Below are 19,087 nucleotides of genomic sequence, written 5' to 3'. Positions count from 1 at the left end.
AGCGCATTAAATGTGTGCCTCATTCAGTCACCTAGACGCTCTATATTCCTACTCAGGAGTGTCTTTCATCCTTCTTCATTGTTAGCGCAGTCTCTAATGTGATGCGGGGTGCGGTCAGAGTGGCTGCTTCCGCCACAGGCTTTGGTAAATGAAGGATTCAGGGCAGCCGTCCTACTATGAAGGAGCAAGTGACACGGCAAATAAACACAAACCCCCCCAAAGGATGGTGAGGAAGAACGCATCCCTCCAGATCTTTCTCTCCTCCTCTCTGTCTCTTTTTTCCTCTCTTCTAACTCTGATGAGAGTTGACAGGAAGCAGCGTTCTGTCACCAGCTACACAGAAGAGAGAGGATATTTCTGGGATGACAGAGGACAGAGTGCAGCTTTTGTTTCTGAACAGAAATGCTATGGACAAAAATGTATGCATGAACAAGCAGCGTTTCCTCCACCATTGTTTGTTTGTGTTGTAGTTCACATCGCTTTGTGGACATACTCTAAAGACTTAATGCAGGAGCCATTGCATTAGTGCAGTCTGCTTCCTGCTGTACTCCTTCTAAATCATATTAGCACTAAGTCTGTTTTTGCCTCATCAGCTCTCACACAACACAAACACAGTCTATCACTAAATAACAAGCCAGATATTGAATTTTTATCATATTTTTCACTGATAATATCAATCTTAACTCTGACTCTGCCAATTGCTGCTGAGTAAGTGTGATGTTTAAATAACAAGCAAATAAAAACCTTCAGAAAATATCTTCATAATGATTCATAATTAACTGTGTGGTTTTCTTTCATTTCAGCTTCATTATATTTTTAATGCCACCAGTAACATAATCATGTCTGCTGTGTGTGTCACTTCATTCTCAAGGGTAATTTAATCAACACAGCTTTTATGTGTGGGAAAAAAGTGATCATTTTGTGTTTAAAGTCACACCTCAACTATATTCTATCTATTCAAAAATAATTTCCAGTGGTCTTTTGATTATTATTATCATTATTATTCAATTTTTTAGCAAAAATCAAAAAGCATGTGTTGCTTTTTAAGAGTTATTTTCCCCAGAGAAGCAGAAGTTCATCAGAAATGTGCCTCTGGGTTTTGGGCACAGAAGTAACCCTTTGTTGATATTCTAGCGTTCTTTGTTTACACTTTCTCCTGCTAGCTTACAGCTCCTCACAAACTCAAGCTAACATTAGTGTAACAAATATATTGAAGCTATCTAGCTGTACACTTTTGAACCAGATGCCAACTCAGATTAAGAAAACGTAGAAGTTAATGGATCTATCTGTCTGCAAGTGGATGCATCCGAATGAATCAGAGAATGGAGAATTCTCCACCCATGGCCGATTCTACGTCACAAACCTGAGCTTTTTCAAACAGCAGGTTTTCATCTGCTCCTGATCCATCATGATTTGAGTATAAAAATACTCAGAAATTGAGTTTTAATCTCCAATTATTTTATGTATGTACTTGATCATAAGAAAATTGCTGTAAGATCACATCAAAAACACAATTGACATTGGAGTGGGTCTTTAACTGTTCTTTAACTGCTTAAAAATCTGTATTTTCTTCAACTTTTTCATTACCTAACATTTAGCAAACACGAAATTCAAACCGCGATGTTTGAGTGGAACTGCTGCCGCTTTAAGTTTATTGGAAAAAAGATGAAATTTGCTTTGCTTATTTCAAATTTTGTTATACTAAATTCAGAAAAAGATACACACAATTATCTAACACACTTGATGATGGTTTTTTTTTCCCCTCTTGACCAACATTTTACAGGTGTATTTTTATGTTATTCATAATTGTGATTACTCTTACTCTTGTGATTGTGTCTCCCTCTGAGTTGATTTAGCATTAACTTTAGTCAAATTCAGCTTTGGAAGAACAACTTTTTTAATTAAAAATAACAAAAATAAAAAAAAAAGCTAAATATAATCAATGTTATTCTTTTCTGCGAGTCAATTGTTCCTAGACATAAAAAAAACCAAATCTTTCCTAAAATGATTTCATTTCTGCATCTTTAATTCAGGCTAAAATGTGTAGTAAATTTAGTTTTTTACCACTTGACATCATTGCCAAAGTCTTTCTCCTTTGAAACACGGTTGCATTTATCTGTAATGGATTTTACCCAGCAGAACTGCTTGTAATAAAAACGTTTTGTAATGTTTTATTTAGGAAAAAAATGACTTTAAAAGCCCAATTTATTTTCATTTTACACTCGCAGCACTTCTGTTTTTTTAAATCCCCTCCAGAGTAGCTTGGCACAAAGTTTAACTCACATGCTTAAAAGTTTCCTTGGAAAAGCAAAAAGTGAGTTTTTTTTTTCTTTAGTTTTACACTGATGAAGTCTTGACCCTCTTCTATGGGAAAGTAAACTTCTCCAAAGTCACTCAAAGCCTCTTTATCTTATCCCCTATAAGCGGATCGCACTGTGACTTTTAAGCAGATAGAACTGCAGTTAAGGAGATATGGCCAGTGGGTTATGTTTGTTTGTGTCAATATTCAGGATCCATGGGGAAAATGACTTGCTGAAAGGATGAAACATACTAAACGTAAATCACGTCTTTATTGTTATATTTTGAGGCCCTCACTCTTTCTGATGTTTTCGTCATTTATTGGGTAAAAATCTCCAACAGTTAAAGCTTCTACACTGAAATTTAAGGTGGCTTTAAAATGATTAAAAAAATACTAATCTAAAGAAGAAAATCTCTAGAAAGTAGTAATATCATCAGTACATGCATCAAGTCATTTTTACTTAACAAAAAAATGTGTAAGACATAAAAATATATAAAAAAAGGAGCATTTAAAAAGAGAAAAATAAGCTTAAAAAATATGTTGGATTAAAATGGGAAGTTGTACGGCTTGATAATAAGTATTTTTTCGTACGAGCAAATTGTTTATATTTGTGAGGTTTTATACCTAATTTAAGTTTACTGACCTTACAGTGACAAAAAAACTAGTGTAATCAGTTTAAAAGACTAATTTTAGAACAAAATGTGAACAAAATCAAAATACATTTAGTACAAGTTGGCTCATCTTAATAAATAATCCTTATAAAATCTAGAAATTAAAACTAATTCTTAGTTTTGTTTAGTTTTTATCTGAATTCAAGTTTTTTAAGAGTGTGGAACAAAAAGATTTTGACTTATTTTGATAACATTTTATTATTTTTAGATTCTAGCTCCTAATGAGGCAAAACAATCTCAACTGGGCTGATTTTGAGTAATGTTTTGAAATGTGTAGAGCGAAGATACAACTTCAAACCTGGTAAAATATCTTGAATGTCTAAAAACAAGATTTCAAATCTCTGCAAGTATCAAATAAGTATACTACCTACAAAAAATATACTCTGATGAGTTAATTATGTTGTTATAGCATCATGAAGCAACATATTTTGATTTAGTTTACAAAGACACAACTGTGCACTCGGATGTGCTCATTAGTCATTCATATCACATCTTAGATAACATCTTCAAGAGCTCTAATATCCTGTTTCGACATCCCAGTGAAGCGGATGAACTTGAGTGTGTTTGTGTGCATGCATGTTTGGGTGCTTCTGTCTCCTCTTTGTCCAGATGTGCAGGAACGGCTGCGTGTTCTTATTCTTCCTGTTTTTTTGCAGCCTCACTCAGGTCAGCTGAGGCCTGTTGTGCTTAGCTGAGCGGAGACTAACCACAGGCGAAAATAAAAGCGAGATCCCAACCAAGTGATCCTATCAAACACAACTTTTTTTTTTTTGGTAACTTACATATACAAAAAGGCTGCCATCTGTTCTAAGCTTCATATTTTTTTTCTATAAGTCTAATAATAAAACGATCTAAAATGTTTGACAAGCATCCTGTCTGCCACTCATTTTAAATACTGCAACAAAAATAAGCAAAATATTTGTAAAAATGCACCAGATGCAGCCACTGCAATCTATGGAATAACAAGGGTTGTATAGTCCAGAGACAGTTGTAGTGACACTAACATATGTACACAAATGTGGACAAGACAGAGGAAGGTGAATTCTTGAGGGAGAGAGAAGGAAATAGTAGAAACGGAAGCAATTACTCAAACCTGCAGTCATATTCTAGAAAAGTGAGCGTCTCCAGAGTCAGGACACACCTGTGCAAGAAAACTGTAATGTTCCTGCACAAATAGATCCAAAAGCACACGGACACAGAGTGGCTGTCCTCGCAAGGACAGAGCCATTAGAGGATCTTTGGGGGGTTTGCCTCTAATGGAAAGGAAAGTCAAGTGAGCCCAGAGGAAACCGACCGGGCAGTTATTATTTACCATTTATTTTCACATTTATTTTCATCAGTTTGTTGCACGATGCAGCTTTTTTTTCCTGTTAAAATGCATGAGTAAAGTGTTTTAAAAACCTGTTTTAAAAATGAAACTTATTAAGATACTAGATGTCAATGGTAAAAATATCATGCAAAAAATGTAGCTTTTATCATAGATTATTATTATAATAATGATTACTATATTGCTATTATTATTTAGCAATTCCTGTTGAAAGTTTGGACGATTATCAAATTATAGCAAGGTTGTTGGTTTAGACACAGGTGGCATCACACAACAGAACCCTAAACTAAAACTAATTCATAAACATAAACAAACATTTGTATTCTTTTTAATGCAAATAAATGTAGTTGTTTATTATGTGTTTATTGAATAGAATTTGTTTACAAAATACTCGTTTATCTTTTTTTGTTGCCCATATTTTTATGCAAAAAAAATAATAATATTTTTTGGCAAATTTTAAATTGTTTACTAAATTTTTATGAGATGCAAAGCTGGGGATCTACTTTATGGCTAAGATTTTGTGTACATTTTGTGAAGTTGTTGTGTAAGGAGAAGGTCCAGCTTAAAATTTGAGTCACAGATTTGGTATTTTTGACCATTTAGATCTACTCTGATGACAATTGTGATTTTGGTGTTTTTAAACATGATCTTGTGGCTTTATTATCATGATCGAGAACATATATAAAGAACATTAAGCTTAAAATGACATTTCTGAGTATTTCTTTATTCAAATTGTTTGGGTTAAAAGAGATGGTAACAAAAACACTATTTAAAATCAATTCAATTCAATTTTAATTATATATATATAGCCCAATATCACAAAAACAATGGCCTCATTGGGCTTCATGCCGAAATTTAAAATCAATCGTAATTGTGACGTAGTAAATTAGGGATGTAAAAGATATTAGATACGTATTAACAAATCGATCGGGCAGTGGGAGTAGCAGCAGTATCGGTTAAAGATGTAAAAAACAGATACATATTGAAAATAGATCGATCAACTGCAGTATCGTTTGAACAGATATGAAAAAGATTTTGTGTTGGTTAAAAGATATAAAATTAATCAAGAAGTAAATGATTGATTTATGGCAAACTGCAGTTTCTCTTTCTGTTTTTTTTTGTCTTTTTATGTACGTGCCATGCAAACAAAAGACGTCCAATCATAAGCTTGCTTCTTCTGAGTCAATACATGAATACATTTCTCTGTCACATTACATGCATTATTTTTTAGAACTTTAAATGCCATATGAATAAGACATTTGAATAAGACATTTGATAAAATAAGCTTTTTGGTCAAATAATCTGACTGTATCGTGTGGCCAAAAAGATAGTCGAATCCTTTATGTATTGATTCATGGATCATGTATCGAGATACGTATCGAATCGTTTGAGAGGGAAAGATACACACCCCTATAGAAAATACGCTTGATCCAGAAATTAATCAAAAGATGATTGGAGTGGTATTTTTACTGCTTAATTTCACTATTTACTGCAACTTCAACTACTTAACAACTAAATGTTTCTGCCAAACTTAAGGAGTTTAGCCTACTAAGAGTTTAAAACCTCAGACTCTAATTATCTGGCATAGCTAGAATTTTTGCTGCCCTTTCAAAACTCAGGAAGTACTTTTAATGGACTTGTGACCTTACCACGTACAAGAAGACTGACAGGCAAGGCTTTTTATATCCATTAGACCGTTACTTTAAGTGAAGTGGCCATTTAGATTTTCGCATCAGGTCAAATTTGATATCCTAAAATACTACATTTTCTTCCTCACGTTTCAGCTTTTTTCAAAGTCCTTCACTACTCTATCGTATTTCTTCTGTGTTTTTCTCTGAGCACATTGTCATCAGGAGGCAGATACACCCCTGTAGATAGAGTACCTGAGAGCACTCACGACTCCCTCACTCCAGCACACTGACTGGGCCTGAGTGGGCCATTATAAAAGGCACCTCCTCCCTCGGTTTCATATACCTTTTAGCGCTGGAGTGTTCTCACGTGTGCACCAGGAAAGGGTCAGGTGGAGGTTCCATAAGAATATGAATACGAGAAAGAACCATGTACTCATGCAGACGTAATCGGTTCCAGTGAAATCTGTGTAATTCTTCAGCCCCCCGGGGAAGCTAGAACCTGACAGGGATATTTGCATCCCTAATGTCCTCACCACAACTCCCCCCCTAAAAAAACAAAAAAAAAAAAAAACGCCAGCTGGGACCAACGGGGCCAAGACAGAGGCAGGACAGGAAGTCTTTCCCAGACGTGCACTCACACACACACACACACTTATACACAACAAGACGGAGCGTAGCGAATCAATTTGACGCCATTGTTAAACAAAGCTCCCATTTAGGGTCATTAAAACCATTGCAAGTGTTAATCAAACCCCTTGAGTATGTAATTGACATTTTTTATGTTCTTTGTTCTTGACATTTTTTTTCATCAGCATCACCAGGACTACAAAAAAGGAGATTTATATTAAACTAAATGCACTATAGACAAATGCCCCCACTGAGCATTGAATATCTGTTTTAGTACTTTTCTTTTACTGTCAGCATTTGCTTTGTGTGGATGTATGGACTGTATGTGTTACTCCATTTATCCTCTCTTTAAAACTTACTTAATTGGACGTATTCTTGGCACTTCTGTTTAGCTTTATCTTTTGGTATGAGCGCTTGTATGTGTTTTTTATTAATAGTAGACTGAGTATGTATTTGCGGATGCAACTGTTGTTGAGAGTGACAGTTTGGCAGTTCGTAGAATGCCCTTCTCACTCATGAGGATGACCTCTTCTTCTTCTTCCCATTAGCCATCTGGCCTTCTGCAGAAAGGGCTTAGCGGTTAACCAGTGTTTGCGCCCGAGATTGTGTTTTTGTTCAGTGAGGCCCTGTTGAGCTTTTATCATCAGGATGTGGAGAAAAAAGATTGTGCAAACAAGCTGCTCACTTTAGAGAAAATAATCTGTGAAAATTGTTTCTCTATCAGCCTTGTTATCTGACTGATGCGTACTAAATATCAGTGCGGTTGGACAGATGTACTTGAATCTATGTTGGCCAATCTCAACAGATTGCAACTTATTTAAAAAAGGGTGGCACAGATGCCAGCCCCCCCTTTATTTTTTTGGGTGGTTTTAAAGGTAAGCAGCTTTTGGTTTATTTTGCCACTTAACAATTAAAGGCCAAGGGGCACAGTGCAATGAAGGGACAGTGTGGCTGACAGCGGGGTCTGATCAGAGTGAGAGTGGAAGCGAAAGTTTGATTTTTATAATGTCCGGTGTCATCTGGAAACAATCTATGCTCATTTTTTAATGACTGTTCTGTCATTTTTATTAATTTCTTCTCCCCATTATAGTGATATCTTTGATGAAGATTTATTTTTGGATGAGAAATCCTAATTTTTTTTATTAAATTCTAAAATTAGAGATTGAAGTCCCACTTCAGCTATACTTTCATCTACTGTAAAATCGTTTCCAGTGGTCTTTTAATTATAATTATGCCATTTTTAGCCTAAATCAAAGGTTGTATCACTTTTTTAAGACATATTTTCTGCGGGGCAGCATTAGTATATCAGAAATTTGTCTTTGATTTGTGGGCAGGACTGTTGGCCTGGAAGTAACTTTCCTCCAATATCCCATCATCCCTTTGTTTACACTCCCTCCTGTTAGCTTACAGCTCCTCACAACCTAACATTAGTGCTGCAACAAAAATGGTGAATATCTGAGCTATCCAGCAGTACAGTTTAGAGTGAGATGCAGCTCAGACGAGGAAAATAAAGACGTACGTGGATCTATTTGTCTGCAAGTGGATGCTTCCGAAAAGTACTCAGAAACACATTTTAATCTTAAATTATTTTATATAGGTCAGAAAATTGCTATAAAAGCATGTTAACAACACCACTTTACATTGGAGTCCATCTATCTACCGATTGTGCAACATTTGAAAATTAACACCATTTTGTCTTTAAGCACTTTTCAAATTAAGGATTATATAAGGTTTTTTCTGCCCACTCCCTTTCAAGTTGAGACAGAAAAAGTCATTTATGCAAACAACAAGTTACTTTCTATAAAGTTGACATTCTCATTTTGTCAGTCAATATGATTGTAACGAAACTGCCGTTTTGAATTTAGTGTCTGCATATCTTGATTGGGTAATTTTTTTGTCTTTTTCTGTTTCTGTTTGAAATAAATCAAAGTCTAGGTAATGTGATTGTATGATTTTTGCATCTCCTCAGATCCAGAGTCTCAGAGGAAAAGGACAGTGCAAAATGTTCTGGACCTTCGACAGAACCTTGAGGAGACCATGACCAGCCTCAGAGGAGTCCAGCTGAGCCACAGGTCAGACACACACACTTGTAGCAGTAATGATTCTCTCAAAAACAAGAGTGAAAAACATGGACGGAAGAAAGTCCGTGGGTCAGCATGTTTTTTGTTGACAGTGCAAACGTGTGCTAGGTGTGATGGTCAGCCGTCTGTGAGAGCTCAGATCAGTATCCCTGCTAGATCAGTATCTGTTAATCTGTCAGTGTCCACCTGCTCGGTAGCTTCTTTGCATTGGATACAGAACGGAGGAGGATTATCTGAAAGCAGATCTTAAAGCTCTCCGCTCCGATCAGCACTCACAGCACTTGTATTCAAACACGCAGCAAGAGAAGTAATGATGCTCCTAATAACTGCACGTAAGCAAGCACCTGTGTGTTTGTGTCCTTCTCCTTCCTTCCTCTGCTTCCTGGACTGGTTTTGTCAGTGTTTGATGTCCTCAGGTTTTGTCCTTCAGAGGTTCTCTGCTGTTTGTTCGTCAATGTCCTCCCCCTCTCTCTTTATTCAATGTCTCTCCCTCAGAGGGAGAGATCCAAACAAAGTGCAGATCAGCAGATGGTTCCCTGCTGGAATCCATTTCCTTTGCATTAATAGTTTTATCATACTATAATAACCTTGAGTGACTTAAGATAGATTTAGCCTTCAGAGCTTTTGGCCGGTCTGTTGAAAATTGTGTGCAAACAGGATGTCACATATCCTGTGTGAAAAAAAAAAAAAACTTGAATGAATTAAACAAAATGATGTTGTGTACATTTTTTTATGTGATGCATTGTAAACGTTGAGAAGCAAAAAGGCTTCACTCCAATCAAAATCATATTTTTTTTAACATGATCTTGTAGTATTTTTTTCTGATGGAGGAAATATATAAATAAAAAATTGCATTTGTGAGTATATTTTATTCAAATCGATGTAAATCAGAATGCAGATAAAAAAGTGCTGTTTGAAAAAAGCCTTTAGTTGTGACAAACACAACCTCCCAGCTGCAACATTACTCAGCATTTGTGTTGCAACAGTAATGTTAGGTTGGGGTCTAGGATGTCGGGAACTAAGGGAAGGCTTACTCCTTAAAAAATGTTGCACCAAAAATTCTAATGAACTGCTGCCACTCTGCAGAAACTATGTTATAATAAACAACATTTTTTTATAAATTTGCCTTAAAATAGCAAAATCACATAAAAAAAAGATGATTGGTAATGAGTTTAAAATAGATCAAAAAATAATTGGAAGGCTCAAAAATGTCAGAAAACACTCAAACTATTCATTTTACATCCACATTGTGTCAGTTAATTTACAACCATTTGCGATTCATGTGAGAATGAGTGTATCCCCCAGATGAGCGTTTGAACGCTGCAGGCAGACGTATCTCTTGTCACACAGTTTGACAGCTGGTAGCTTTAAATGCTAATTCCCTTCGTTCTTAGTCCGGGCACAAAGTAGCAAAGCACTGCTCTGTTCTGACGCAGCGGATGTCTATGAAGTGAGAGAGACTGTGATGTTCTGTAGACACATGCAAATGTTCAGAAACGATAGTTTTGTGTCGTCTAAAGCTCTGTATTAAGGCTTTTCCTCACTTCCTTGTGAGCAGAAATCCACAACTGCATCCTACATGAATGTATTTTTAATCCCAAATAATCCTCGAGATGTTTAAAAACTGTTTTTTATGTGAAGGTTCAGAGAAAAAAAAAGATGGAGAAAACTCTAAGCTTTTTTATGTGGAAAACATGAAATGCAAACATTTACCACCTTTTTTAAAAGGAGTTTCTTGCAGTGAATATGAAATCTCATCATCAACCAACAAACCTGCTTGTTTTCCCCAGCTGTGTGGAGGGCAGCATGGGCTACGACAGCGATGAAGCTGCTGCCTTCTCCGTATCCAGCCTGTCAAACCGCTCCTCTCCACTGTCCTGGCGCCACGGTCAAGCCAGCCCCCGTCTGCAGGCAGGTGACGCTCCGTCCACGGGTAACGCCCCGTCAGACGTTCCCCTACGGATCAGCCACACCTCGCGGATCCACTTAATCGAAGCTCTGGAGGACTCGGATCCATCACTGCTAAAGGGAGATTACCTCAATGACAGCGATTTTGGTGGGAAGAGCCCAAAAGAGGACGATGAAGATGATGATGACGATGATATCGACGATCTGGAAAATGGGTGAGTTTTTTAGGATTATTTATGCTTTTAGAAATCTTGCGATAATAAGAATATGTTTAGAATATGTGAAAAGTGTAACCTTTTGACGCCCACAAACCACTTCTGCTCCAAAATTACCCTAATTTAGCATCTACTTGAAAGCAAAAACAGAAGTGAAATTTGGCATCAAAGGGTGACAGTTTATTGTCAATCAGAGACAGAACTGGCGCTACATAGTACAGTCTTTCTAGGTTAGAGTTGTCACCTGTCAAGAGTTCAAACCCTCACAGTCAGGCCTGAAGCTGTCAGTGAACCAGAACACCAAAACTCTGAGCAGTAATGCATCTGCCTGACCCTGTCAACAGTAGCAGCTGATTTAGTGTTCGTCAGAAACATGCCCTCTGGCCGACAGCTGTCCCCAGCATAAAGCCCTCCTCAAAGAAATCATACCATTGTTCACTTGCGACTCTCTTAGCTTTGCCAGGAGGCCTCTGGATGGAACGCTGGCTCTACCAAAACCTCCTGGCAGACTCAGAATGCAGATGTGTTTTGAAACTTTTCCTATTCAAGACCAAACTGCAGGGTGTTTTTTTGTTTTAAGCACATTTCTTTGAGAAAAGTGTTCAAGACTGAGGGCGAAACGACTGAATTCTCTGGAAAGGATCAGCTGTGTTGCACAGTTGTAACCAGGAAGCTTTTATTTTGAAACTCTGTTTCTGTTTTATGTTTCTGTGGCAGCAAAGAGGGAACGTTTTCCACAAAGGTGGCTTAATCTACACCTTTTGTCTGATTTATGAAAAAATATGCCAGTCATACTTATGATTGTGACTGGGTTTAATTGATGGCAGTGTCACGATGACCTGAGGAGACTGTCGGAGTGAGCGAGAGCTGAGTCAGAGTGATCAGTCATGAGATTAAGCGCCAGGGTGATGTTCCTGACTTTGTGAGTCCAAATAACAAGAATATTTACCCTGCATCAAAGAAAAAAACAAACTTTTAGTCTGTTGAAATGATGTGTTTTTGATGTGGAAGCTCCACAAAATGTTTTTGATGTGGAAACATCACAAATTTGCAAGATTTAACCGTCTGTCCTTCACAACAATAAACAATAATTTTGATTCCTAACAGTGTGTCTGGGATCTGCAAAGAGCTTCCAACCAAACTAAAACAAGTGTTGCTCTGATCACTGCTTGACATCTCACTGGTTGCCACAAAAACGCACAACAAGTGACCAGAAAATTAACCACAGTTATATTTCTGCAGTCTCTCATTATCAATTCATATAGATTTTTCTGTGAGTTAAATAATTAAAAATTTAAGTCTGGTTTATAGAGCTATGAGGAAAAAAGCGATCTAATGAAGTTTAAAAACGCACAAAAAAATAACTTTTTACCAGCTCCATATGCATCTGCACAAAGCTGTAATACAGTCAGTTCTTAGTTGTTTTCAAGAGTGTATACAATACCATAAAAATATGCAGAAAGTGCAAATTTAACACACCAATATCAACATTTAAACATTTAAAATCTCCTGATTTATAAGTCGTTTACTGTTCAGCTCATATAGTTTATTAGACTAGTTTAATGATTGGTTCCCAGAGCCTGTGCTAGATCATTTGTTTTTGGTCACCACTAGAGGGCAGTCTAGTGCTGGTATTTCTCTCTTCTGCTCCCTCCACTCTGTAAACTTGAAATACCTCTTTGCTGAGCTTTCCTTCCTTATCTCATAATTTAACACATTTCATGTATTATTCATGCAGACACTACCGGTGTCGTGTGGAGGTCAATTTTCTACCACGCTTCATCCTTGTGTGTGAGGGAGACAGTTCAAAGGATTCGCCTTGTACGCAGCGTGAATCCCAGCTGTGAGCAATCGGTGGTCTCAGTAATGTATTTTCTCTTTATCACTCGGTTCCGTTAAACGGAAACATGTGGAGGAGAGAACGCTCCGACTCAGAGTGGGTTTGTCCAAAAACAAAAGTAAAATAGGTTCTTTAGTCACTGTGACTCACTTGAGTTGGGGCATGACTCACACTCAAATGCAGACTTTATAAGTATGACTACTCCATGACCAGGCAGCGCACAGACGCTGTGTCCTCCCGGAGAGTCAGGATCTGCTGTCAGTTATCAATTTGCCCTCTTTTTTTCCAGCAGGGGCCTCTGCAGTTCTGATGGGTTTCTTCTTCATCCCTGTTCTCAAATATACATGTGTGCACACACACATCATTTCACCAGGAAATAGCTAGAGAGGCGAGCATTAGGAGTTGATCCCCTCAGAGTGAGTGTGTGTGTACTTAAAGAATATTAAGGTGTGGTCTCTTTTAGGATTAGAAGTTAACTGGGAGGAAAACTGTGGTGGAAAACTCTTTAAAGTCCTATTGTAACTTAATTTATATCATTTCAAATTCAAATAAATCTTTAGCTTTATGATAAAGATTTGGAGGTTCCATAATGATTGCCAAAATGGGATCGGTTATCAACAAAATCACGTGCACGATAGAAAAAAAAAACAGTCTTTAGCAGTATCTAGAATTCTTTTTACAGATTTCGGTAAATGGGAGAAAATATGTATTTGGTGCTCAAATCTCTATAAATGCCTGCAAATTAATTCAGTAATCCTAAAACACACCAACAATGGAAAAGTATAAAAATATGCCAACAATTGTCAAAAATGGGCTACAATGTTGAGTTATTTTATCAACTATTAGTTTAACAACTGTGCTATTCAGCTGTAGACTAAGACCAAAGAAAAGTTTGAACAGTAATTTGTTTTTTTGTCAATACATTTTTGAATGTTTTTTTTAGATAACTTGTCTCAATTCAGGCAGATTTCCCTTGAAAGAATATTCCAGATACTGTCACGGTGTCGTTGTAACAGAAAAACACATGAGGGAGTTTTAAGTCTTAAACTTTAACAAAAGACTATAGAGTTGAACTCTACATAGACAGCACGTTCCTCTTGTCCTGTTTTGTAAAACAAAACTTCCAGAACGCTAAGCTTATGCTTCTTTTAAAACATAGACAAACTATCAAATCAGGCTTTAAATCTTAAAACAAGCAACTGTGAAATGCTACATTTTCATGGCCAATATATTCATGGCATTTTCATTGCTGGATTAAAGTGTTTGTAGGATAATTTGTTCCACTAAAAATTCAAGATTCAAAATTGACGTCCTCTCGAGTAATGTTGATACATTTAACTGTTTGTTTGGGTCAAAATTGCCCCAATTTTAAGTGTGAAAATGGGTCGGCTTTGACCCGAACACAACACAAGAGTTAAACCTTTGATATTTATCTCACAGCTGTAGTCTCTGTTAGTAACAACCCTCTAAGCACGAATAAAAAGCTGAATTTTGTCTGCCACAGCATTTGTAATCGTACCCCACCCAAAATGACTCTTTTGTAATGTTGTCACATGTTGTGAGTAGACACAAACGAAGTCCAGTGTGTAAAGAAACGAGAACAATAAGTTACTCTGAATGTCTTTTAGAGCTGATTTTATCTCCTCAAATATTTTTAAAAGAAAAAAAAGGGGGGCTGTGGGGGGGTTACAACCTGATGAGTATGAAAATCTCAACCCAGAAGATGATTGAACTCTATATGGTGCTGACAGACAGCATTGAGTTGTTGTTGTTTGTGTGGTTGACAGCAGGCTCTGCACACACATATGTCAACAATTGCAGAAGTGTGCTGTTCATTTTCTGCCCCGCCGGGTGCAGACGCTTTATCTTCTGCATGGGAGAGCAGCAGTCCTCATCCAACCCCCCCACGCCCCCAATAAACAGAGTCGCCATGGTTACGCCATGCAGTGAAGCTGCTTCAGTGCATTAAGGGTCTAAATGATGACAACATGTATTGTGGAGCAGGAAAACACACTTTCAGAGTTCTGGTTTGGGTGTTTTGTTTTGGTGTCATGTGATTTCAAGAAAAACAGAAGTGACCTCCTTAAATGTGTCAGTTCTGCATTTTGGGGAAGTAAGGCAGAAATGAGCGTGATTTAACAGAGAAGTAATGTGTTCTTAAAACAAATGAGGCACAAGGTAGGTTTAGATTTCAGTCGTTACTTCATCCTCTCACAGAGTTTGGCTTTATCTTTAGAAGTGACCCTTGTTTGATGGTTAACTTTGCAAAGCATTATGGGGGATATTAATAAAGAAGAATGTATGCTAAGGTAATTAACAGGTATTTAAAAGAAAATATTTTTTTTATTAATAAGTTCAATTATATTTGTATTCTGACCCCATCTGCTGGCCGAACCGAAACCTGTCACAATTTCTTTTGAAAGGCCAGATCTTAGAATGATATCCACAATTATCTTGCAGAAACTCAAAAAATTTAAAAGCTACAAAACGGTAACAAAACTTAATGTGTGAAATACTCAGATTACTTATAAAGTGCCAATACTGTCTCAGAGCAAAAGGCTGAAGATATTAATTCAAGTCAGGGATGCTACAATTCACTTTCCCCACAATTGCACTCAAACCACGATGTTTGGGTCAGAGTTTTGTTTCGGTTTGTTATATAATTTGTGTAATACAAGATAAAAAATTTTTTATAAAGCTGAAAAATTGTTTTTTAAATTAGCTTAAAAGAAGGTAACACTAAAAAAACATTACAGTTTGTTTATACTAAGCCTTTTGTAATGTAATAAAACTATAAATCATTCTTAAATTTAGCGCAATACATGTTTCAAAGCAAAAATACTGTTACAACGGTGTAAACATACAGTCCAATTTTAAACCGAAAAATTGTGGCATCCCTCATTTAAGCTCATTTATTTGTGGTAGTTTTAATCCAATTCTTTTTAAATATTTATCAGATCAATTTCATCTTGTTTTAGCCCAGATCATTTTTCAATGAGGCCAAATTATCTGTGTTTTGATAACTTTAACATTTAACTAAGAGATTTTATTTGATATTTATAACCTCGTACAGATCAAGCAATAGGTGACAGTGTAAACAAAAGCCTCTTTTAATAGGGAACTAGGGTTAGTATCTTATGAATCCTGCTATGAGTTCAAAACTAGTCACAACACAATGTACTAATCATTACAATTTAAGGTGTAAAGATTCACAAACAGACAACATGACTGTATAACAGTATGTAGCTTATAAATGAAGAATTCATATTTCATTTAAGAAGGGTTTGTTTAAAATCATTTGAATATTTTCCAGTTTAAGAACAAGATCATTTGGGATTTCCCTGCAATGTGTGACTCAGTTACATGGAAAATTGATGATTTTCTGGTTATATTAGCAACTATTTTTAAGTAATTTTGAATCTGAATTCAGAGGATTAGGAATGTTTGCTTGTAAAATTCATTAAGAATTGTTTTCAAAGCAAAGATTGATCTTTAGAATAGTGTAGATGCTACCACGCTGTCCTCGGGTGTCCCTTGGGCGATACTGTAACATGTCTTAACATGATCTGATCTGCTGGGATTCTGGTTTTATGTTCACATGACGGTTGTTTGTCAAATTTCTGCTACATTGGTTAGGCAACGCGTTTCAGATGAATCCCAACGTAACTCTGATTTGTCACAGTAACAAGGTATAGGAAAACAAATAGAAGTGTAGAATTGATTTATAGATCTTTGCAGTTTTTCTCTGTTCCACAGCTCAAGCAACCAAGAGCGTTGTAAATAATTAATACCAAAAAAAGGGAAAACATGAGCCCCATAATCAATTCAGATGCCAAAAAATTGAGCATTTGAAATCCTTTCAGTCTGAAATGATGGCAAAATGTATTCCTGAGATGTGAGGAGGTTGAGGATGTAGAGTGTCTTGTTTGTTTCCTCCTGTCTGGGTCTCTTGGTGAGTGCTCCTTTAGCTCTGTCTGAGCAGTGTGGCGTGTAATCGATTACTTTTCCTGTCACTGCGGAGGGAACTCGCCCGAATGGAGGAGAGCACTGTCTTTGTTTCAGCAGGTCAAACAGTAGAGGGGAACACCCATGGAGCACACACACACAAAGTCATCTTCAAGTCAGGAAAAGCCATTATCACATTAGTGTTTGAGCTGAGTCATGTTGAGGCTTTTATTTTGTAGCACCCTGCATAAGGAAGGAAAGGGTTTTTTAAGTGAATTTTGAGGCAACACAGCAAAAAAAAGCACTTTTATTTTGTATTTCACAGTCTGGCATCAACAGTGATCAATAACGTCATTATTCCGCCCTATAAAAGTTCCACCGACAGTTCCAACTCTGTCAATGAGTAGCACATCAGGTGGATTTTTGTCAGGAAAACTTCCCTCTTTTACTGAGAACCATCTTTGTATGACCTTGTATTGGCTCACTGAAGTTGCTTGAGCCACAGGGTTTCATTATTAACTTTCTTAAGACACTGAGTTGTGCTTCATTGTTTACACAAGGACCAAACAAATAAAGCACCAACTGTCAAAGGAAAGAAAAGACTTTTATAGCTTGTAGTTCGTCTGCTGTGATGTTAGACCTGCTTAGAACATTCTTGTTCACTTAAACACAGTGGTGCTGATGTCCAAGCTCCCTGTTGTCCTTTTTTGTGAGAAATCTTGGCTTAGAATTCTCCTAACAATGTTTTAAGCTTGACACTCGGCCATTTTATTGTGAAATATGCTGTTGAGCAACATGCACATGTTCTGGATTGGAGCTTGGGATTTACTCGTTCCTCCCTTTGACATATTTTCTCACACTTTTGTGAAGATATAAAAAAAATGGAAAAAGTTGAAGAACAGCATAGCAATTGAACTTAAGCCTCTTTCCTTTTGCATTTGTGGTCCGTAATGAGGGTTGCCCTGAACAGAGTGTCCTCCACCACCCAGGTCTGTGAATTCCTTCAGAAACCAAAGGGCATAATCCCTCCTAATCCTTGATTTCCTCTTATGGCAACATTTGGAAAGCATGAGATAAATTGGGGACTTCTGCTGGAGCAAGAAATGTTTTTTTTTGTTTTTTCTAATGGGGTGAGATGCTATCATGTGAACTCAATAAGTGAAAGGTGGTCAATCTGTCTAGAGTGTACCCAGCCTTCACCTAAAAGTAGCTGGATGAGCTCTGAGAACCTGCGCCTCAAACAGGTAAAGGAAAAAGATGAAAGTTCTGGACAAAAATGCTCGCTTTGGATTAATATTCTACCCGCTGATCTAGTCACTGAAAACGTCAAGTGCCCTAAGCTGAGTTCCTGATTGGCAGATGCGACCCAGCAACCTGTCAAACGTATGAGGTATTAACATTTTGGCCGTGCCGCCCAATTCGCGCTTCTCCCCCCACTCTCTGTGTAAATGCACCTTTCCTGGAAAGAGATGAATCATGATCTTCCTGAAGGTATTTCAAAATAATTGTAGTCATAAAACAAACAAACAAAAAAATGGATAAAGAGCAGAGTCATGATGTGTGAGTAGGGTGATGATACAAAACTGAGAACCGCGTCTGACACGTCTACCCATTTGGACCAATTGTGGCCGAGATCGCCAGATTGGCTTCTGGTTATCTCCGGGCCCTGGCCCACATCAACAACCCTCGTCGAGTGTCTGGGCTGCCTCCATAGATTTCTAACAATTGGAGGGTGGCAGTGAGATGACAGCAGGGGGGCAGGGGGGTGGCAGTTTGAAATCGACCGATCATCAGATGATTTTGGAGACCATGGAAACCCTCCTATCAGGTAATATAGCCATATAGTGCTGCTGCATTCCTGCCTCCTGCCTCCACTGGACTGCCACAGCGCGACCCCAAAACCTGCCTGTGCGGTCACTGACTGATGTCAAAAAAATCCATCAGTTGCCATAGAATTAATTTTTTTTCTTAAAACCTCCTGGGTCGCTCTGCGTTGTGTAAAATTGTGACTGCCGCCTCCTAATTAGAAATGCCCCCAAGCTGCCACCTACTGAAATCTTGCTTTTAAGCTGGAGATTGGCAGTGGTCTGTTTGGAAATGTTCATGTAATCTTAGAAAAGTTTAAACATCAGAAAAGAAAAATGTTCACAGTACTAAAATATTTTTTTGTATTTAGAAATAAAACCATAAATGTGTGCTAGTCTTTTATATTTTTAAAGTTAATGTCTGCGCTCAAAATCATTTTTTTTTTACCTTTTAATTTTAATGTCAGGGAGAAGAATATTCAATGAGGAAAAAATCAACTTTTTCAATTTTCAAAATTGATTTAAACAAAGAACAAGTTGTTGTCAAACACAAGCATTACAGTGTGACAATTTATTAAATTTAATTTAATGTCAAACGCAAGCATTACAGTGTTGAAGGTTAATACAGATCCTTTCTTTACTGTTGTGTACTAAAATATTTGTCAATTTTTTAAGAGTGTTGCTGTCTTTTATGTCTTTTTTGAGTCTGTTAAATGGTGTCTGTGGTGTGAATAAACT

At 37.1% G+C, this 19,087-nt stretch overlaps 1 protein-coding gene across 12 annotated transcripts in view; it reads left to right on the top strand.

Moving 5' to 3' along the window:
* LOC112159176 (neuron navigator 1) overlaps positions 1 to 19,087 on the top strand; it is an 86,881-nt gene that overhangs the window by 27,592 nt on the left and 40,202 nt on the right. For all 12 annotated transcript variants that reach the window (XM_036212727.1, XM_036212736.1, XM_036212735.1 and 9 more), the window contains 2 exons: positions 8,525 to 8,627; positions 10,427 to 10,759. In XM_036212727.1, coding sequence (XP_036068620.1) covers positions 8,525 to 8,627; positions 10,427 to 10,759 — 436 coding nt within the window. The remainder of the gene's footprint in view (positions 1 to 8,524; positions 8,628 to 10,426; positions 10,760 to 19,087) is intronic.

The sequence above is a fragment of the Oryzias melastigma genome, linkage group LG7 (assembly GCF_002922805.2).
Source record: "Oryzias melastigma strain HK-1 linkage group LG7, ASM292280v2, whole genome shotgun sequence".
Taxonomy (NCBI): Eukaryota; Metazoa; Chordata; class Actinopteri; order Beloniformes; family Adrianichthyidae; genus Oryzias; species Oryzias melastigma.
The sequence above is the reverse complement of the archived record's forward strand: the minus strand, read 5'-3'. Positions and strand labels throughout refer to the sequence as shown.